Source organism: Cydia pomonella, chromosome 3 (genome assembly GCF_033807575.1).
Source record: "Cydia pomonella isolate Wapato2018A chromosome 3, ilCydPomo1, whole genome shotgun sequence".
Taxonomy (NCBI): Eukaryota; Metazoa; Arthropoda; class Insecta; order Lepidoptera; family Tortricidae; genus Cydia; species Cydia pomonella.
In genome coordinates this window covers 23,362,180-23,385,788 of record NC_084705.1, presented here as the reverse complement: position 1 = coordinate 23,385,788, position 23,609 = coordinate 23,362,180, and the positions used below count along the sequence as shown (strand labels likewise).

Here is a 23,609-nt window from a genome sequence, read left to right as displayed (position 1 = left end):
GAAGCGCTAAGAAAGTAAAGTCGCTGTCGCAAACCGTGTTTCTGGCATATTTCGCAGAAATATCGAAGACATTAAAACCATCTACAGAGAGAGATTCTTAAACGACGCTCATAATAATTTGTCTTTTTCGAATTGTTCAAATTTCTTTGTAAACTTTAACTACTTAATGTAATTTCATTGTTGTTATGTCGTTTACCCATCGCTGTAAGTATTTGTTCTAAAGCAATATATCTATAATAAACCTACATTTTTTGTGTTTGACTTTCCTCATAATCAAAATTAAAAGTAGAGTGTTTAACTCGGGTAAAAGTAACCATCTCACCCTCGAACTATTGGCGCTCTCACGAAATATCTCGGTTGATATGGTTCACTTTCCACCCTTGGTTAACAATCTCCTATTGTAAGGAGGAACGGCCGTCCTCTTTCCTCTTAACACAATTTGTAGCGTTTTTTGGCGTACCGCTATCACTATTTCCTGGTAATTATGAAATAAAAAAAAGAGTAAAGCAGGGTCGCGATTATGCTCGACATAAGTTATTTTCGACCTTTCGCTAATCAGTACGTAGGTACATACTAGCTCTGGTGTGATCCTGTGATAGAAAAATAAATGGCGTATGTCGGACATTTACTTAGTTGTTTGGATCAGGGATCGGAAACCGGTATTTTTTGTATGGGAACGAAAACGGTATTTTTTCGTTCTTTGTTAATTACTTCATTTCTAATTAGGCAATCTTATAATTCGAAGTCGTTATCTGAAAACACAACTGAGTCCTACATTTAGAGTATAAAATAAATCGAAATATATGGTTATTTCGATGTTTTTGCAAAAAACCGGTTCCGATCCCTGGTTTGGATCGCAATTCGATGTGCATAAATAATAACACGTTTGTTATAAAAAGACATTTTATTACAAAAATATAACAATCACTAAGAGAACAATTTGTAATCATTAAAGAACAATAATCCCAAACCGAACTTGTGCTTATCGGTACAAATAAATATAGAAAATTGCTAATTAATATTCGACTTAGATTCATTATTTGTGCTATAGTTCTATTACTTTTAAAAATGTCATAAATGCAATTCTTGTTCAGATGTAGTGAATAATCCGTAGAATAATCCTTTCCCATCGTATTTTCTTGGATCGTTCGTACCTATTTGTCACGTTACTTCAATCAACCTCAGTACTTTTTGTATCGAGACTGACTGAAATAGCAAGACACGGTCGTACGTTTCCGTGAAAATACGATGGGAAAGGATTATTCATTACATCTGTACATGTAACCGTAAAGTCAGATGCTATTAAAACTTTTACAGGATGCTAAAATAGAATCGTGTTGAAATAAATATTCGCTGTTGTTTATGTTATGTGCTTAGAGATTTATTTGAGAGCGACTTAACAGATGAACTGAATAATTCTTACCCATCATATTTTCTCGGAATCATTCGTATTTATTTGTCACTTCAGTCAACCTCAGTACTTTTTGTACTGAGACTGAAATAGCATAACACGTACGTACGTTTCCATGAAAATGTGATGGGGAAGGATCGTTCACTACATCTATACACAGATTAGTTGATAATCTTCGTAGCCTATGAAGTTGTAAGCAACATGATCAGTCTCCACCGTAGCATGATTGTCATTGTTTCTACGATCGTTTGTAACTTTTTGTAAGCCTTATTGTAATGCCACGAGGTTAAATTAAACTTCAATATATGATACAAAGTTAAAGTTTTCAATATCGCTCTACTCAGACATAATCTACGTTTATATTATTTGTTATTTAACGAATTCAAGGCCAGCAACCCGCCAGGCGGGCGCTCAGTCCGTAGTCGCTTTTCGCAACATACGCATTTTCCCTTGTAGCGTAGCGCGTAGCAAGCGCTGGCACTGAATTTGTTAAAAACTTTAACATTATATCATAAATTAACGTTTCAATGTTCAGATATGAACGTTCTACTACATAGCAAATACCTACACCCTACACCTTGTGTTTTATTGTTCAAATTACTTAACCATTTGTAAATATAATTTATTACAAAGAGACACATTAGCTACTTATGGCTTGTCTTTCTTTATAGGTTAACTAAACACGAACAAATAGTGAGGTAGAAAAGCAATGGTAAAGTTGCCAAATGATTAAGACACGTATAGAAGAGAACATATGATCAATGCAGGCGTTAATGTCACGAATGAATAACTTAAACCATCCATTACGTACAGGGAGCTACGTAATGGATGGTTTACGTACATTAATTCATTCATAAAAAGGCCATGTAATTTTGTGGCTATGTGACCTTGATATAACAGAATGTCATTCGTCCAGTTAATTTCTTTCGCTACAGTTTTAGTAGATTCGGTGTGCTTGAAACCACGGGTAGATTAGGGACAATTGTCACACGGCACGTCGCCAGCGACGTCGGGTGCAGTGCCACAACGTTATCGGACTTCGCTCGACATCAATGTAAGGCGCGCAATGTCGCCCGACATGTTGATCGAAGTCCAGCAACATCGCGGCATTTCACCCGACGTCGCTGGCAACACGTGCCGTAAGACAATTGTCTTTTGTCTGTCCGTGGCTTTAAAAAGATTTACATTTTTTTTTTATGTAACACAGTATTCTAGAACCGCTTAAGGGATTCGACAAGCGCTTTTTAAATATTTTTTTTACTCGTAATACTCAGATAAAACATACAGGATTATAACTTTCATTGTGTATATATTATAATTTGTTTTTTGGGCAGTCTTCACTTTGGAAGCAAGCAGTCTAACTTTGCAGTACGAAGTCTTATAATAATAAGGGTGCAATAAATAGTTTTTTTCCAAACTTATGTCCAATTTCACGATAGCATGAATATAATCTCGTTAATTTAGTCTTTAACTCCAGCCCTCCCCTTTACCGCTTCAATACGGATTGGACCATTCATTATTTATGTCATGATCTCTGACACATTGATTACTCGAAAAATCAAAAGCACTAAACGACGGTCAAATTAATAAAATCTTTTTCAAGGCATACACAGTAAATAATCGTATCTGTGTACTTAATATAAAATAAACACATATTTTGTGATATAGTTGCGTAGTGTACATGTTTCGAGCATTCATCAATGACAATCAAGACAATATACCTAAGGTAAAAGGACTATGCGTTATAATGGTTCAAAAACCAACAGAGTTGAGAATTAGGTAATTATATGTACTTCATTTCGTTCTATGGGCACCAAGCGGAATTCCATTGCAGAATTGAGATATTTCCATTTTAGTCAAAATGTCATAACTCTTATTACCTAGGCGATAGAGTCCACCGCTGTGTGAGCACGGCGAACGCGTGTGCGAACATCTACCCTGCAGCAATTAATTTACTTATTTGGACACTGAATACCTATCTAATGAGTAATAACCTAACTCTTATTTCTGTTGGTTTTTAGACCAGGCTCCATACAAAGTTGCCCATGGTCCTTGGCTTCTATTCGATGTTTTGTAGCTCTATATTTATATCTATCAATAATTGTCTATACTGACCAGTGGCAAAGTATTCATAAAACCATGTTATCACTAGGACTACCGCTCAATTCACTCTTCTTATGGAATGTGAATTTATTATAGTTCACTGTGATTTCTTTAAGTTTGGCGGTTTGCAACTGATTTGTGTGATGCTGTTGAGTCGATTTTAAATTTGTTGTCGAATTTTTTGTTTCAACCGAATTCGAATAAATTTAGTGAATAGATAGTTTCCTATTCTATACAATATAAGCGCACTTTCACCGTCTGTCCTAAAAAATCTTCCTCTAAGTTACGAAAACGTATGATATTTTCGTAAAAGCGATGGTTTGACTTGATGTCATGAAAGCAGATAGTGTCTGGCTGGCCAAATATTGTTGACAGATATTTCCTTGTGGTCACCAATGTTTATGATTTAAAAAAAAAAGCTAAAAGTCTGTTGTCAATTTATGTCATTCATTCAAATTGTTCGCGGTTTTTAAGGGGTTTATGTTAAATAATATTAATAATGACTATACCGAGTGAGGTCCGCCAACTATCGTATAACGAAAGCGAAGCGTTGAAATTGAAGCGTTGTATAACGAAAAACTGCTATGTTTACAAGATGTAAACAATTTAGTGGATTGGTGCTCTAAAAATAATAATATTTTGATACTTTAAGTACTAGTTCTAACATTTGCTTATAACATTGATTAAGTACGTAAATTTTGTAATTTCTTCAGACAATAAATACTCTTTAAACCGAAATTTGTTAATACCTGAATCTCATGAATAGTCGTAAGTGTGTAAAGAAACGGATAAACCAGAATTTCTGGAAAATATCAATAAAATCAAAACATGGGAACGTAACGAGTTACTGAAAACCAATATTTACAAGAAATCTGTGAAGTGACTGGTCAGTAGTAAATTGATATAACATTTGTACTTTACATAGTGGTAGAAATTATGCGAGCTGACTTTGAGAGCACGTCAACGTATATTTAACTTATTTCTTTAGGTACCATACGTGTACACAGAAAATAGAAAATATTTTTCAGCATCAAAACTATAATTCCTACTACACAAAGTGTGACCAGCCCAAGATTTTTTGAATTTTTCGCCATACATTTATGTAATATTCAAGTAGCCAGACTCTATGAGCGTAAACGGGCTCACACGAGAGAGCACGCAGCAGGATCGCGGCAGGCCGGGATAACACTAGGTAGAAGAAATCAGCCAAATTTTGTCCAAATCTAAGGGGAAAAAATCGACATCGGCCCAGTTAGCAGAAAATTTTAACCATTAGTCCCAAACTAAGCTACTTTCTTTTAGCTTTTGAAGAACTACCGTGCATCTTCCTGACGAGCCTTCTGAGTTGAGCGGTAGGCCCGGTAGGGCTGTAGTTTTCCCTACATCTTAAATAATTAAGCACTACTAGTTTTACGCGGTATTCACTAAAATAATAACTAATATATTCTACGCCACTGATCTTAAATCTTACACCTACCATCACCCTTGTAAGGCAACCATTGATAATATTTAATATGGAAACAGCAACTGTTTTATGAGGAGCATTTGGTATCAAACACTTAAAATTAGAGATTAGTATCATCGATATTGAAGTGATTTACTAATATTTGAATATCCTCACAAAATTCCTTATAAAATAAATACAAATTACCAAACACCGTCAACATAACAACAAAACAGAACACCAAATTAAAATTAACCCTGTACCACAAATAATAACGTAATCATCACAGCATCGCTAAGTAATTTAACATCGTAAGTCGTAACATAAATAATATTGTAATGTTATATATAATGTAGCGTTACATTTTCCTAAAAATAAATAATTTCAATTTTGTGTATGTATACTATTATAGTGCTTTCAAAACTTTTTGTACAAAACCTTTCTGGATTTCATCGGCTCTGAAAAAATGGAAAAGAAAGTATTAGACTCGACACATTTCAGCCCAAAATGAACACATTCACTGCCAGCACCCCGCTAGGCGGGTTCTCTGTTCGTAGGCACTTTTCGTTTCAATGCGGAAAAGACATGCCATCGGCTACTCTCTTAGCGCGAAGCTCGCGCTGGCAGTGAATGTGTTAAGCTTATCAAGTTGTCATTAACTCTACCATCACCTTGAACCTTCTACCATGTAAACTATATCCCGTATGTAACCCAATAGTTGCCCCTTTATATAGTGTCTATTTTTGTTAGGATTTCGCCATTGTAGTCGAATAAGGTTAAATGTAGGCGGGAGTATATGAGTTTATATAGTTTAGTAATAAGGAGTGATATTTAGAACTTTTCTGGTACTGGACAGAACACATTCAAAATCGATGTCTAAAAAGCTTACTGATATTTGATACGAAACATTCGCCATAGTTTAAAAATTCCCGAGATTTTGAATAACTTCCAAGTCGGTTCTTAGGGCCCATCGCACTAATCCGTCAATCAACGACATTTATTTCTCTATAGGATCTGCTACCGCGGTGCGATCCAGCTTTATGCGGTTATGATTATCACACTGATGCGGATGTGCAGGCTAGCGTGCACGCTCTATGTTGACGCCGGTCGCCACCGCACGTTTGTTTGTTTTCGGTTGTTTGTTTGTTGTATGGTGGTCGGCATCAACGTCGAGCGTGCGATTCACAGCCGAAACGTTAGTGTTTCATTGTGGAACTTTTTCTTACCGGTTACTAGTGACGCTGTGCATCAAGTTGATGATTTACTAGCGCGGACAGACATCTTCGTGCATGACCCGCGCGTGGAACAGCAGGCCTTGGCACAGGCAGTACAGGAGCTCCACTGTGTAAAGGCCTCTTTAATGTTTCATTGTGGAACTTGTTCTTACCGGTTACTAGTGACGGTGTGCATCAAGTTGATGATGTAGCGTGGACAGACGTCTTCGTGCATGACCCGCGCGTGGAACAGCAGGCCTTGGCACAGGCAGTATAAGAGCTCAACTAACGGCAGGTTCTCGGGGATGAGGCCTTTCTGGTAGCCCCACGAGCCCAGGATCTGTGGTACAGATAATAAACAAGTTAATGGCGTGACATGTAGAGGTGGGCTCATATTTAGCGATATCACCGCACGTGTGCTAGTTCGCTGTTGAATACGCGCTTTATGCGCACGACAAAGACATCAAATGATGAAAGTCGAAGGTCGTTTGAGCCCAGACTTATTATTAAACTGGGTTAGTTCTATACTTTTGTTAGTGCCTTTCCAATGTCTAATAAAGCCTGGGTCGTCAAGTAACTATTTCATGTCATCCCACTTTCAACATATCATACATAACCGCTCGTCTTATGCAAATACGCGGTTTCGGAACATCTCAAAGACGCACTCTTATGAGCAGTCGGCAGTTTTGAAGTCCGTTACCTGCAGCGTGGAGGTGAGCGGCGCTAGTGCGATGGGCAACCCCACAGGGTCGCGTGCTACGTTACCTGCAGCGTCGAGGTGAGCGGCGCTAGTGCGATGGGCAACCCCACAGGGTCGCGTGCTACGTTACCTGCAGCGTCGAGGTGAGCGGCGCTAGTGCGATGGGCAACCCCACAGGGTCGCGTGCTACGTTACCTGCAGCGTCGAGGTGAGCGGCGCTAGTGCGATGGGCAACCCCACAGGGTCGCGTGCTACGTTACCTGCAGCGTCGAGGTGAGCGGCGCTAGTGCGATGGGCAACCCCACAGGGTCGCGTGCTACGTTACCTGCAGCGTCGAGGTGAGCGGCGCTAGTGCGATGGGCAACCCCACAGGGTCGCGTGCTACGTTACCTGCAGCGTCGAGGTGAGCGGCGCTAGTGCGATGGGCAACCCCACAGGGTCGCGTGCTACGTTACCTGCAGCGTCGAGGTGAGCGGCGCTAGTGCGATGGGCAACCCCACAGGGTCGCGTGCTACGTTACCTGCAGCGTCGAGGTGAGCGGCGCTAGTGCGATGGGCAACCCCACAGGGTCGCGTGCTACGTTACCTGCAGCGTCGAGGTGAGCGGCGCTAGTGCGATGGGCAACCCCACAGGGTCGCGTGCTACGTTACCTGCAGCGTCGAGGTGAGCGGCGCTAGTGCGATGGGCAACCCCACAGGGTCGCGTGCTACGTTACCTGCAGCGTCGAGGTGAGCGGCGCTAGTGCGATGGGCAACCCCGCAGGGTCGTGTGCTACGTTACCTGCAGCGTGGAGGTGAGCGGCGCTAGTGCGATGGGCAACCCCGCAGGGTCGTGTGCTACGTTACCTGCAGCGTGGAGGTGAGCGGCGCTAGTGCGATGGGCAACCCCGCAGGGTCGTGTGCTACGTTACCTGCAGCGTGGAGGTGAGCGGCGCTAGTGCGATGGGCAACCCCGCAGGGTCGTGTGCTACGTTACCTGCAGCGTGGAGGTGAGCGGCGCTAGTGCGATGGGCAACCCCGCAGGGTCGTGTGCTACGTTACCTGCAGCGTGGAGGTGAGCGGCGCTAGTGCGATGGGCAACCCCGCAGGGTCGTGTGCTACGTTACCTGCAGCGTGGAGGTGAGCGGCGCTAGTGCGATGGGCGTGGAGGGCGCCACGCGGAAGGCCGCGCCGGCGAGGAAGCCCGCGGGCAGCGCCCACAGCGCGCTGTCGCGCCCGTGCGCGCGGCACAGCAGGCACACTATCAACTGGAACCAAAATAATTACTTCAATATACAGTAAAAGGACGGAAGTTAACCTTATAGGGACCGTGCGCGTTGGACGAGCTGCTATCTTGCGGCCTAAATCGGAAACATAAACTTGACATTGAGACTTCACGTTAAAGCTGGTGGTGCCACCTCCTACAGTTCACGCACGTTATACCTTGCGAGTTGTAGGTTCTGCCATCTTGTGGCGTAAATTAATAACTTAAGTTTGACATTTACATTTCGCGCCAATAAACAGGGGGCTCTTGTGCTGCCTCCTACAGTTCATGAACGCAGGGAGCGAATCGCCGATTCCACTCATTGCGGAATAATGCGTTATGAATGAAATCGAATTTGAAAGAAGGAAATATGTTATTCGTAAACAGAGAAGAAAAAACATACAAAAAAGAAAGTGCTACCAAATAGCCTTATCTCAGAGCTTATCTTCCGCTGAGACCATCAGATAAAAAGTTCACAGCAGGTAACATAAAAATAATCAGCGAAGGGGAAGAAACAAAAAAAAAATCAGAAATAAATTTACCTACAGTAAACTGATGATCAAATACATGTATAGGTAGATAAAAAAAGAAGAAACACAGATATTTCGCGTTCCGAACCGTTTGCGTTTCTGTACGCTAGTTAGTTAAGAGTGCTCATAAAAACTGTAACGAACTACGGTTACGATTACAGATGATTTGGACAACCTACCCTTAATGAACGCTGTACATGTACGGAGCTTTTTTGCCCCGGGTGCCCGTTTTTCCTCGGCGCAAACACCACAAACAGTAACATGAAAACGCGTACAATAATTCACCTTGTCCTTTGCAAGGTGAAAAACGCGAATAAGAATTCTCCTTATCCTTTCTGGATTGCCTCCTTCATAAAAACTATAGCTTTTGAAACAATTCGCAGTAGAAGTTGTATAGCGGGCAACATTTCTACACACGCTCATACTCCCTCAACAATAAAGGTGTAAGTATTTAGATAGTTTTGGACCTACTTATTTTACCTGACTTATTTTTCATTAATTGCGGAGAGATAAGTTTACGCCTCGAAGTTGATATAGATACTTACCCTATAAATTCCAATGTAACCTCCGAAGAAAATGCCAAGTTTCATATGCGAGAACTTCAAAGACTTGAACGCTTTAGCCGGAGTCAGTATCTTCGGGATGATCTGCCGGAGCATCGTCATTGCGCAGCCGACGCCGAATAGCTGCGCTGTGCCCTGCAACATTTGTTCTCTTTTAACAGTTTAACTCTCTTTTAAGCGTAGTTAAAGAGGATTTTTAAACTTATAATTATCTCCGTGTTACTTGCGTTCGTTCGTTTTGTTGGTGTAGAAACTAGAAAGTTTATAAAAACTAAAATGGGGATATAAAAGTGGAGATAGGGAGAGAAACATAACATCTCGGCATGTTTCTACTCCCATTTATTCTTATAAACCTAAAAGCTACCACCATACCTCTATACTAAATCGAGCTAAGGAGCCGCACAGGTATGAAAGAAGTAAGGTATGCAAGAGCCAATTATTGTCCATGATTTCTGTGTAAGTTCCGTAGTAGTACGAGGTGGTATAAGTTGGTATGACCTATATATTCATCTCGCAAATTATTGCCGGGAGTTAAAAAACCGGCCAAGTGCGAGTCGGACTCGCGCACCAAGTGCATTATCTAAAAATCACTTTTTGGTATGGGAGGGTTTTATTTTATTCTGTTTTTATTATTTGTTGTTATAGCGGCAACAGAAAGATCTGTAGAAATTTCAACTGGCTAACTGTCACGGTTCATGAGATACAGCCTGGTGACAGACGGACGGACGGACGGACGGAAGGACGGACGAACAGCGGAGTTTCAGTAATAGGGTCCCGTTTGACCTTTTGGATACGGAACCTAAAAAATATCCTATATAACGCACGTGTACATTTTCATAAGCAAATTAAAATCATAATACCACCTGTTGCCGTTCGCCACTTAAGTAATGCTAGGTCACTAGTGTCACGTTGGTGAAGGCCATAATATTAATATACTACACGTTTTGCGGATAGATACTCGTAACATAAAAACAACGGAATACAACTTCTTAACCTAAAAGGTTTTATTAAGGTATTTGCAAATTTGTCAAAAGCATTGTTTTAGACCGCGGCTCCGACCGCTCCTGGCCAGGAGCACATTATATCGTCAGTCATCACCTCCCGGCAGATACTTTTTCCAATAATAGTTTAAATGCTATAATGCATTGAAAAAATAGTCGCCCGGTTGTATCGCGGTGGAAAGACCGTCACTTGATGACATGAACATGTAAAAAAAGAAAAAATGATATTGTGCCAGGAGATAGTTGAGAATGTTGAGATGCAATTAAAAAATTAAACAAAACTGTCTGCTGGTTGTATTGCGGTGGAAAGACCGTCAGCTGGGCACATGAAAACACACACTGGCAAAGTATGCGTAATGCGTAATCCGTTCATGATTTTGTTAGTACTATAATAAAAAGGTAAAGCGCTTATTTTTTACATGTTCATGCGACCAGCTGACGTTATTTCCACCGCGATACAACCGGCTGACGATTTTTTTAAATCTACAATCAAACATTCTAAACTATAATCTGACAAAGTATCAAACGGGAGGCGATGCAAAAATGGGACCAAACTGGAAATACTTTTTAACGAAGAAAAATCAAGATTGGTTCAGATATGACACAGTTCTGAGGTAACAAACATAAATATAAAAAACAACCGAATTGAGACAACCGAAGGAGGAGGTCCTCCTTTTAGAATATCGAAGTTTGTTAAAAGCGCACGGTTAAAATAATACACACGAGAAAATTCCACACGATGAGCAGTGGATGAGTATTTTACCTTCAACACGTAGTTGACACAATTCCCCGCGTGGGGACAGGCCGGACTCCTGCCTCCAACACCCTCCACCGGCTCGCCTACTTCCTTCGACACGCGGGGAGGCGTGAAGAACCTGCAATTTAGCAAATATGGTTGATATTTTTTTTGTCATCATAATGACAAAAAAAACAGAAACAATAGAATCCTTCATAGCTATGTTGGTCGTGTTATTACAGTATAGAACTCAAGTTAAACTAAGGTGCCCGTAAATCTGACAAAAGTGGCGCGAGTGTAACCAGCTGTTACAAAACTTTTAATAGTTTGCTGTATTCTCGCACAATCAACCAAATTCAAACTTGTTTTCCAACGGCTCGTGTTGGTTATGCGTGGCATGGCAGCGTTATACATCGTAATTCGCGGTCGCGTTCGTAATGCTCTTAAACAGTTAAGCCCGTCTCAAACAGGCGCATTCGTCTGTGGCGGGTTCGACGGATTTGGACACACCTTTACTTTTTTTAAAGGTACGCGCGGATATAGATGGGAGACAATAAGGACAATTGACCCCCTACAGATGCCATACAGCTAAGTAGGTTGAGACCTAAGTTTTTCAAGATATGGAAGATTATCCTCGGAGACTGGTGGGAGACTTCCGAGGATAGGGATACGTGGAAGAATAAGAGGGAGACCTTTGCCCAGCAGTGGGACAATATGGGCTCATAATAATAATGTAAGATTAATTGCCCCAAGCCGCAATCAACGAAATCCTGATGAGAATAAAAAAAAAGTAAAAGGAGTTAAGGGGATTTTGATTATATTATTATATATAAGACTTAATATAATATGTGGTATAACTAAGCTTTAGTTACCTATATTACGTATGATACTTACCAAAACAAAGGAGTCCGTTTCGGATTATCTCGTTCTTTTCGCATTAGATAGAAGAAGACAGCACTTCCAAGCATGAAGATAAGCGTTTCCCTGCCAGGGGAACGTCGGAGCCATCCCTTCATTTCTAATGTCCTTAACCAATATTCAAATACCTAAAAATAAATGTTGTTTATTAAAAACTACTTAGTATGAAACAAAGTTCAAACTATAACTACATAAGTTACGTAACAATAACGTATACGGTTTACGATGTGTAAAATGTCCTATGTGACCTCGCGGTTCATATACGGCTTTTTCAAGTACTCGATGTAATAATTAGTAAGTAGTAATAAAATAACAAGCAAAAGGGAGTTTGCAGCGCTTTGTACGTCTTTTTACTAAGAAGGGCAAACTTTTTGCGATAACTCAAAAAACGGCTTAACCGATCATGTTCGCTATAGTTTTCATTGAAAGTCTTTATAAGTACTTACTTTAAGATTTACGAGTACTTTCACGATTTCCTCATACATTCATTCAGAGGATTTTCATTTGTCTATAACAGAGATCCCCAATTAGTTTCTTCAGGGGACCCGGTAAACTAAAATGACCATCGCGGTCCGTTTCTACTGAGTTCATTAAAAGCAAAAAAAAATTAAATAGGTCGGATCGCCATTTGGTGACCCCCTAGTCTATAAATTGCAAAGATTTTTCCAGCGCTATCTCTCCGTCTAGTTTTATGTACAGTCACGTCTAAAAAATATCAACACGAACAAAGTCCCAAAAATATGTATACACGACCTTATCGCCCATATATTAAGGTATATACATATTTTTTGCACTTTGTCGTCCGTACATATTTTCAGATGTGACCGTACCTACTAAACAAACAAAACCGCATGACTTGGTCATTGAGCCAATGACATACAAACCATCGAGCCGCATATATATATTTTTAAGTTTCTTACACAAGTGTTATATTTGAGTTCTATCTTACCAAGTTAACGAAAAGGTTAACAACCATCACCCTTCGGTACGGTGGTTCACAGTACACTGCAAGCCCACTGATGGTGCAGGGTAGCAATACTGTCTTATAGTAAGTGAACTCGCTGAAGAACAATTTCCTGCAACAATAATTCATTGTAAGGATCTTTTCTTTCAAATAAAATATTAAAACCTACCTAGAGCCGGACCGAACTAACTCTGCATAGCATTTGCAAAGACAAAATGTGGCAATGTCAGCATTAATGTCAAATTTCTATCACCTCCCTCCCTCTCTCTCTCTCCCTCATTTTTACAAGCTTTTATTTAACTTGCAAAGTAGGTATATACTTACTGTACCTAAGATGTAACTATGTATGTACGGGTCAAATCTTTCAAGTTAAACTTGACCCACTTCTCGACTTCCAATGAAGCTGTAAATTTGCATACATAGGTAAGTCGGGTGACAATGTAATATTAAGGTACCATGGAGCTGATTTGATAATGTAGACAGGAGGTGGCCATAAGAGCTCTCTCTGATAAAACAATGTTTTTTTACACCATAATTTTATTGACATTGACTCAGTACATTTCATTTCTCCTTGCACTTTTTTAACATCAAACCAAATTGTATAGTCAAAGAATTTAATTTCGTACCTTGTCACAGTGACAATAGTATGAGGCCTCTAGCAAGTTTCATGTTGTTTGTCACTGTGACAAGGTACGAAATGGGTAGGAAATTAAATTCCTTGACCGTACCTGTGAAACCAGGGTATAGTCATCTATTTGGGCATTGGCATTTATATCAATTTACCTTACCAACTGACAATTCTGATATGTACTAGTTATCTGTATTCTGTATCATAAGCTTAAAAAAAAACTGTTTTCGTTATTGTCATTGTGTAGCATCATGCTTTCCATTTCCAATAAGGATGATTCCTAATAGGATTAGAGCTATTGGCCCTAACACACTATAGTGTTTAGCTAACAAAGTGCCAACCATTTGTCTGAAAGTGTCACAAATAGATCTTAATATTGAATGTTTCATTTGCAGACTGAATTTCGCTTTAAAAAATATAATTGATTTCTAATTAAGATTAATATTTTAGTTATTCAAATACATATTAATAATATAACCGGCCAAGAGCATGTCGGGCCACGCTCAGTGTAGGGTTCCGTAGTTACTCTTCCGTCACAATAAGCTAAACTGGAGCTTAAAGTATAGTAAATTGTTAACCAAGGGATGAAACGGTACCTTTCACCCGAGTTAAACAAATAGGCAAATTTGCATAATCAGTACCTAATTAAAGTAAGTCTTTTTACTATGGGAGAAACTTTTTGCGATAACTCAAAAACAGCTAAACTGATCTTGTCCGCTATAGTTTTCATTTAATGTCTTTCTTAAGCTCTACTTCCAAGATTTTTTTCATATTTTTTGGACCTATGGTTCAACCTATAACCTATGGTAGCAACAAAAACAGAGCGTCTTTTGTCAATGCGCTTGAATCAATAGACTGGTATGAGCTGGCTAATAAATATCACGGCGAGTGTGAACCATTCGCAACAAAAGTTATTAATATAATGAGATATTTGCTTGATATACACATCCCAATTAAAACCATAACCCTACACGCAAAAAGTAGTCCGTGGATAGATTCCGAAATGATAGATCTGAAACTATTAGCATTCGATTTTATAAATCTCTCAAAAAAATACCCCAACAATCTTTCCTTTACCGATTCTTCAAATAAAATTTTAAATTTATACAACCTGAAACTCAAAACTAAGCGTACAAATTCTTTTAACAACTTAATTAGCAATAATCCAAACAAAAGCAAAGCAATGTGGAATGCTATTAACACCGAGCTGGGACGTACCCCCCGTGAGCGAGTTGACTACACGGACCTGCTAGTGGACTGCGCCGGCAACCCGTACGCCACGAAACAGCTCGCGGTGGACGCGCTCAACCGTGACTTCGTGACGGCCGCCACTGCGTGTGGCGCGCCCGCCGCCGACCGCACCATCTCCATTACCACCTTATCACACGAGCGCATCGCCACCAACTGCTCAATAAGGCTCAGACCTTTCACACCAGACGAAGTCGTTCAGATCTTTAAAACATCTATAGCACCAAAAAACAGCACTGACGTGTACGGCCTATCCGCCAATCTCCTCAAGCAAGCTAGCCTAGCGATCTCATATGCTTTGGCTCAGCTATTTAACTGCTGCATGAGAAAAGGTGTATACCCGGAGAGCTTGAAAAAAGTCAAGATAAGTCCACTGTATAAAGGTAAAGGCCAGAAATCTGCTATTAAATCTTACCGTCCCATATCTTTAGTACCGTGTCCAAGTAAGTGTCTCGAAGTAGGATTAAATAAAAGACTTCTTGATTTCTGGTCGCCTAGGAATGTATTCACTGACAGTCAATATGCCTACCGCCAGGGTCGATCTACTACCGACCTGGTGCGAGAAGTGGTGCGCTGCGTTATGCTGGCTCGCGAGACAGGACACAGCGTGGCGGTGATCTGCTGCGACCTGTCCCGCGCTTTCGATACGGCGGATCACGCCCTCGTTGCCGACAAACTCGCCCATTATGGCGTACGGGGACCAGCTTCCCGACTATTATTATCATTCATGAACGAGAGAGCCCAAATTGTAGTCGGCGATGGCGGGAAAGTCAAATCCTCAGAATTACAAAACTTAATGGGTGTCCCGCAGGGATCGTGCCTCTCCAACACATTGTTCAGTATTCTGCTAAACGACTTGCCGAAAACCATAAAAGGCGCTCAAATTTTTATGTACGCCGACGACGTAACGGCGGTAGTAAGTACGACTTCTGGACGGGAGTTGGAGAGAGCACTAAATGACGTAATGAATCAGCTGCACGAGTGGTTCCGCACAAACGGTTTGGCACTAAATAAAGAAAAAACGTCCTTCATGACGATCAGACTGAACGGCCACGCCAGCTCACCCCTGAGAGTGTGTGCGGGCGGTTCCCCTATACAGCAGGTGACCTGCATACGACTTCTCGGGTTTCAGCTGGACAATGCTCTAACTTGGGAAGCGCATATCAACGAGCTGTGCGGCAAGCTTGGGCGCGCGTGCTTCGCGTTGCGGAGGCTTACGCACACCGCCGGAAGACCCGCGGTGCGAGAGTGCTACTTTGCCACAGTACACTCGCTTCTCACCTACGGCGTGGAACTGTGGGGCCGCGCAGCAGACTGGAAACGCGTGTTCGCCATGCAAAAAAGAGCTGTCCGCGCTATGGCCGGTAAAGCAGCGGATACCCCTGCACGTGACCTCTTTCGGGATATAAAGGTCCTTCCCCTCCCATGTCTGGTTATACAACAGATAGCGGTGTTCACGCGAGAAAATATTGCCAGGTTCAAATGTAAAGGTATTAACGACAAGTACAGACTTCGCAGTAACAAACATAAAAATAGGCTGGTAGTCGAATCACACCGACTCGCCAAATCAGCGAAATTGATCCATATTTTGGGACCATGCGTCTACAATCGCTTGCCCGACACTATTCGAATAGCAGCTACCACCGCAGCTTTTAAGAAAAAGTTAAAAATGTGGCTCATGACTCACTTATTTTATAGCTTTGAAGAGTTCCTTAACCTACCTATTCTAATATGAATCATAAGTAAGTGTTGTATGCTTTGCCTTACGCGTAATAATGTTTAAATCATGAATTAAGTATGTATAATACCAACAATGGTAGCTGACCTGTAACTATGTTATGTTATTAATAAATTATTTGTATTTGTATTTGTTCAAAAGTTAGAGGGGGGGGACACATTTTTTTTTCTCTTTCGGAGAGATTATCTCCGAATATATTCACTTTATCAAAAAATGTTTGTTGAAGAACCCTATTAGTTTTGAAAGACCTTTCCAACGATACCCCACACTGTAGGGTTGAAGCAAAAAAAAAAAATCACCCCCACTTTACGTGCAGCGGAGGTACCCTAAAAAAAATTAAATTTTTATATTTTATTGTACGACTTTGTCGGCTTTATTGATTTATATATCCATGCTGAATTTCGACTTTCTAGCACTAACGAGCACGGAGCAAAGCCTCGGACAGACAGACAGACAGACAGACGGACATGGCGAAACTATAAGGGTTCCTAGTTGACTACGGAACCCTAAAAACCAAGTGAGTTTTATTCAACAATTTCTAGTATAATAAAAGTAAACCACAGTGATACCACAGTGTTTTTTAGAAATTGTTTTGATGTTTCATAAGGTGCTGTTTTTGACTTGTAAAAAGCACACAATTACAATTTATTAAAACATATGTAAAATTGTGTCTATTGCGAATTTATTTGAATATATTTATTTCCGACATATCGAGGCAGGTTTGACTGGTTGTTTTGGATATAAAGGTAATAAAATAAATTTGCAAAAGACCCGGTTTTTGTAAATGTTTCTGTGTTCAAAGTTTTTATTATATATCTTCAAAAGTTATATATTGTAATATAACATGAATAAATTTTATTTATTGTTTTATAGATACCTGAATATGCAGTTCAGTGTGACAAAAGAGCTACCAACAGTAAGGCCAAATACTCCAGACTTAAGATACAGCTTAAACTGTTCCAGCATCTCTTCCTTAGTCAGTTTCTTGCCTTTCATCAATATTTGAATCTGAAACAAAAAAAATTAAGTACATAAATTAGACAATAAAAGATTATTGCCATTTATTAAAAGATAAATATCCTATACCAGGTGCGCTATGGTGGAATACTGAAGTACTTCCAGCTTTCTAAATTAATTGTACAAGCCAACAGCATTGTTCAGTATGTAAGAACCACAGAGGTTGCAACCCAGATTATGTTTCATGCAAGTATGATGTTTATGTTTATTTATTTAAACTTTATTGCACAAAATATATACAACAATGTACAAAACCAATGTATTCTCTACCAGTAAACCATAGGGCCAAACAGAGACACTTAAATTGGGGCAGAGAGAGAAAAAAAAACAATCAAGGATCAAAGATGATGATCAATGAAAGATGTTTCTTTATTAATTATTAATTCAGTGTTGTAAAGCTTTCAACTAATTCGGTTCAATAAAGTTTATAAACTATTTGCCGTAGTTTGATTCTGAAACCACAACAAGTACAAAGAAAAAGTACAATAGAAATATTCTGTCTAAAGACTTACCAGGTATACCATGGCATAGAATTTGTAAGCCCCTTTAATGTTACTTGCTAGCATGCTTATTGTCGCATCACTACACTTGTAAGTCCATGGATGGATTAAGTTGTGACACTCCCGGTGCCCACAGGCCTTGTCGAACCAAAACTTACTCACTTCCACCATATTTATAAATTATCGCCTAAATAGGAATAAACCTAAAGCTTACAAATGGATCACCAAAAAGCATACGTCTTAAAACTTATACCAAGTCAAAATACATCGTCTTGATAAACAAAACAAAGTTCTGAGAATTATGTATTTGTCATTTAAATTACAAACAAAAACAAAAAAGACGTTTTTAATATGACTTATACAATTCCAGTCATTTTATTATTCAGATATTGCGACAAATGATAATAAGAATGAGAGTCGCGACTGTCGCGAGTCGAGATGAGACGAGACTATAATGAGACGAGCATACTTAATTAGAATGTGACAGATCTGTTTAGAAACGGGACAAAACCAACGCATTTGATAGATTTGTTGTCGATGGTTTTGACAATCTAAAGGGCCAATTACATCCAGACTTCCTTAATTAAATTTAAATCTTATACCTTTAAACGAGCAATTCTTGTATATATATATATATTTCTATGATCTCGGAAACGGCTCTAACGATTTCGCTGAATTTTGGTATTTGGGGGTTTACAATCTATCTAGATTAGGGTTATGTTTGGGAAAACGCGTGTTTTCGAGTTTTCATGCGTTTTTCTTTCAACGCAGAATATGAGGGCCTACGGCGAAAATCGAAGTTCGTCAATTGCGGGATTTTTCTCTGTCACTCTAATTACGTCTTAGTGAGAGTAAAAGATAAAAATCCCCCCAATTGGCGATATTCGGTTTTCGCGGTAGGCCCCATGGTCGCTAATTTCGTGTTGCCGGCCACTGTCCGTCTGGTCCAGCGGGTTAAGTTAAGACGCGGACTGCTAAACGAGTGTTACGGGTTCGAATCTCGCCCGGAGACTAACTTTGTTTTTTTTTTTATATGTTCAAGTTTATATATAATTTTTTAATTTTTATTGTTTTAGACAAGTTTAATTTAGTAAAAAAATTACCTATGTAATAAGAGAAATTGACAATAGATGGCGTTACTCTGTGACAAGTGCTGTTAGTTAAAGTTTATGTAGATTATCACCTATACACCACCATATTACAATAAATAGTTATAACCAGCCCAGGTACTTTTATTAATAATAAACAGATCATTAAAAATAATGTGCTGTTATTCCGTGTAAAGTGCCAATTACATCCACACTTTATCAGGCCTCATATCAGACCCGATTTCGGGCCCGAGAAAGAGTATTTTTCCGTTTCACCAAATATCAGCACATCGTTTTCAATATTTGAAATGGTTTATATGCAAAAATATCAAACATTGAACATTTTTGGCAATTAGATTAGACAAAGTATTGTTTATATTTCAAATATTGTTAACGTTGTCCTGATATTGGGTGAAACAAAAAAATACTCTTGTTCGCGCCGGAAAACGGGTCTGGGGGCCTACCGTGAAAACGGAAATTCGCAAATTGTGTGTCTTTCTCTTTTACTCTCACTAAGACGTCTCTTTTACTCTCACTGATAAAGTGTGGATGTAATTGGCACTTGATATCGGGCCCGATATCGGGAAGTGTGGATGTAATTGGTACTATAAAGAGTGTGGATGTTATTGGTAATAGCCCTGTCAAGCCTGTCAACATCAAAGGGCCTACCGCGAGCACCGAAGTTCGCAAATAAGAGGACAGAGAAAGATGCCAGCAATTTGCGAACTTTGGTAATCACGGTATGAACGCAGAGTATTATAATCATTATTTTTATTAAATATTGTCTGGCCCTCAGTCACATCGAAGAAAAACAGATTGATTTTTGATCTAATATGCCAAATAAAGGCGCAAAATCAAACATATGTATAGGAGTTAGAGCACTCGCGCCTACGTTTTTAAAATTTGCCTCATTCTACTGTGCAAATTTTGTGTTCATTTAAGCTTTTTTAGGCAAAAAAAGGAAAAATCCCACTAGATTCTTAAAAAAACTCTAAGGGAAGTTCTAGCTAAAACCAGACCAAGATAAGTTGCCAGCGATTTCAATAACCCAGACAGCGCAAGTGTTACGTTTACTTAACATATGCACAGGCTGGGCTATCAATCTCGTTGCCAACTTAGCTTGGTCGGACTCTAAAGTTCTAACAAATACAATGTTAATAAAACATATGTGAAAGGTACTTACCACCTCATACCTACTGTACTATGATAAAAGCCGTTAGATTTGTAGCTGGCCCCGAGCGGCTTATCCTTTGTCTATTGTTAACTAAAACCGTGCGTGCCACTACCTGCAAAAAAAAGGGTCCGGTCACTTTAACCGGTTATTGAATTACAACTCTTATGGCAATTGAAATAAGATTCAAAATGAACAAATGGAAAAATAATTTGCGATTTCTTGTGTGACCACTCTACGGTTACTGAGTACCGACGAGTTGAACGCTTTACGCTACCGAACCAGTCTAAAATGTGTCCTCGATATGCGGAACAAAGGCGCGTTACCGGAGAGCGCACCTACACTGGTTTTTTGAGCGTTGGACTAGCCCTCGCTCAAGAGCCAATTAGAATTATTATACGACCTTTTTTTTTGCAGGCGCGGTTTTAGTTAACAATAGACAAAAGAAAAGCCGCTCGGGGCCAGCTTCAAATCGAACGACTACTACTTATACTACTACTACTTTACACCACATTTTATCTTTGTATATTTGTAGGCTATATGAGATAGCACACACTGTGCAAGTTCAATTGATAAAAAAACTAGGTATCTGTAGGTACTTACTAACACAACCGCATGAATCGGAGTCAAAAAAATGACGCTTCCTTTTGCACATCCCACAAGCATGAGCCAACAACCCTCAGCACATGTCTTCCCCCATGGGTGGATCAACTCGTTGCAGGGCAGCTGGCCCACTTTCGTATATTCCACCATAAATTTACTGATTTCAGCCATTTCAGACTACGTTCACGCACAGAGTGCATCAGGCACGATACATTTCGATCGACTGCTTCACTGTAGTAATAATTAAGTATGTAAATAGGTAAATTACAAAGTCTAATCGAATGGATCCACGCCCTTTTGTTTTCAGAATTATTAAGCAACAGCCTATTATTTTAGCGTTCCAACAAAAAACAGGCTTATATAAAAACTACATAGGTACTAGGTACCTTGTCATGATTTTAGAATCCGAGATATAAAAACAAGCTCTGCTCCCGCCTCACTGCACACCGCTCGCTTATATTTGAAAAAGACACTACACATCCTCGCGCCGCTCAGCTACCTCGCTCGACTCTGGTGGATACATTCACATCTTTCCACATCCTCGCTACGCATGCCTCGCACAGCTTTGGTGGAAACGTAGCCTGCAATATATCTATTGTTCTTGATTCAATTAAACGAGATGGCGCTGTGCAGCTCCATACATTTTGCGCAATTATATCTATGATTTTGCGGGTTTTGCGGTGACTCTGTTTGTCAAAAGTTGACGTTTGACAATAGGGTTGTTTCAATTTTTTCGAAACGCTTGTAGGTATTACGTTCTATATTAACTAAAAGTTGCCCTAAAATTCAACTTTTATACTAAAAACGGCTTTAAATATGTTCAATTAACAAAATATATTTTGACAGATGGTTGTTTCCATCTACAAATCTTAGGGCAGAATTGTATCCCAATAAATTCTTTTGGATTATAAGAACATGTTAAACTACTTTTAGGGGACCTGTAATGACCATATTTTTGTAAATATTGAATTTAAAATATCTTTTGGCACACGTCACGTGACCAAACTGGAAACGTCATTGAAGATTCTGATGACGTCACAACTCTCGGATTGACACTGTTGACAGTTAGGCGATAAACAACAAATGACAAATGTCAGTTGACAGTTCGTATCTTCTACGTGTGTATGTAGTTATGTGTCAAACCGTAAACTGTGACGTCACATAATTTTCAAAGAGCGTTTTGGGCGCGAAAGCATCTGTCAAAATATATTTTGTTAATTTAACATATTTAACGCCGTTTTTAGTATAAAAGTTGAATTTTAGGGCAACTTTTAGTTAATATAGAACGTAATATAAACGTTTCAAAAAATTGGAAACAACCCTGTTAATTTATTTACATTAGTCGTTCGTCTTTGGGTCATATGTTTACGAATGTGTACCAAAATTTATACTAATCGTAGTTTTCAAACAAGACGGGTACGGTGACAGGTCTCATCTCGCTAGACTTAACTACTACACTTAGACTTTTTGAAACTGTTAGGTCTCATCTAGTCATCTCCATACATTTTATACCCTTAAAACGCCAAATCTCCTAAAATTGTGTTGCAATGACATTTATCACCGTACCCTTCGTGTTTGAAAAGTAAGTACTATAGTTGCGGAGCAAATTGGCTGTGACAGATGGAAAGACATCAGGGGGCCTACCGCGAAAACCGAAATTCGCAAATTGCGGGGATCTTTCTCTTTTACTCTTCGTAAGACGTAATCAGAGTGACAGAGAAAAATGCCCGCAATTGACGAATTTCGATTTTCCCGGTAGCCGCCCAGTATGGAAGGCGGAGGTAAGGAATGGAATCTCCCTGTACCAAAAAGTGTCATCAAAAAACCTTAAATAGGTGGTGCTACAATACCTAGAATACTTGAAAAAACAACGGGTTGCACTCCGGGAGTGCCGGCAGAAGTGAAAACTTGAATATTAACGTTGTGCATTTTTGATATTTTGGAGAAATTGAGTATCGGTAATATAAAAAGAGATAATTCTCTATTATACCTACGTACTTAAATTTTAGTGTTAATATATAACATATACAGAGTAATTCATGAGACGCAAGCAGGACTACAGCCTACACAATCAGTAAATGTTAATTAATCGTTCACCAACAATCGCGCCTCTTTTCTGTGACAAGACTGACACACGAGTGATTCTATGGAGTACTATGGAGGATAGAGGTAAGGAGAACAATCTCTTATGGGAGAACGCAAATAGCATATAATCACTACGTTTGGGAGAACTGTTACAAAACAAGTGTCCAGCTGGCAGTTGTAAATAATATTTCGAAATCTCTCCGGTGGCGCTAGGGTAGCACAATAACGCGACATGAACTTAGACGTTATTGACGGAGTGAAGTGCGCGGTCAGTGATTTTAACTATTTTATCAAAGTCAAAAATGTATTCTTTTACTAAATTAAACTTGTCTAAAACAATAAAAATTAAAAAATTATATATAAACTTGAACATATAAATAAAAAAAGTTAGTCACCGGGCGAGATTCGAACCCGTAACACTCGTTTAGCAGTCCGCGTCTTAACCCGCTGGACCAGACGGACAGTGACCGGTAACACGAAATTAGCAACCATATTCTGCTTCGAAAGAAAAACGCATGAAAACTCGAAAACACGCGTTTTCCCAAACATAAGAATAATCTAGATAGATTGTATACCCCCAAAAACCCCCATATACCAAATTTCAGCGAAATCGTTAGAGCCGTTTCCGAGATCACAGAAATATATATAAATATATATACAAGAATTGCTCGTTTAAAGGTATAAGATTTACGGCATCATATCTTT

General features: G+C 39.6%; 1 protein-coding gene across 1 annotated transcript; it reads right to left on the bottom strand.

The window, feature by feature from the left end:
• Positions 1 to 885: 885 nt before the first annotated feature.
• On the bottom strand, positions 886 to 18,559 carry LOC133516352 (transmembrane protein 135-like). The gene is made up of 9 exons (XM_061849258.1): positions 17,970 to 18,559; positions 17,318 to 17,448; positions 12,812 to 12,938; positions 11,839 to 11,990; positions 10,972 to 11,083; positions 9,190 to 9,342; positions 7,978 to 8,118; positions 6,346 to 6,512; positions 886 to 5,416 (listed from the first exon to the last, which is right to left on the bottom strand). Exons 1-9 carry the CDS (start codon positions 18,126 to 18,128, stop codon positions 5,365 to 5,367), a joined length of 1,194 nt encoding a protein of 397 aa, XP_061705242.1. The 5' UTR covers positions 18,129 to 18,559; the 3' UTR covers positions 886 to 5,364.
• Between the last annotated feature and the right edge of the window lie 5,050 nt (positions 18,560 to 23,609).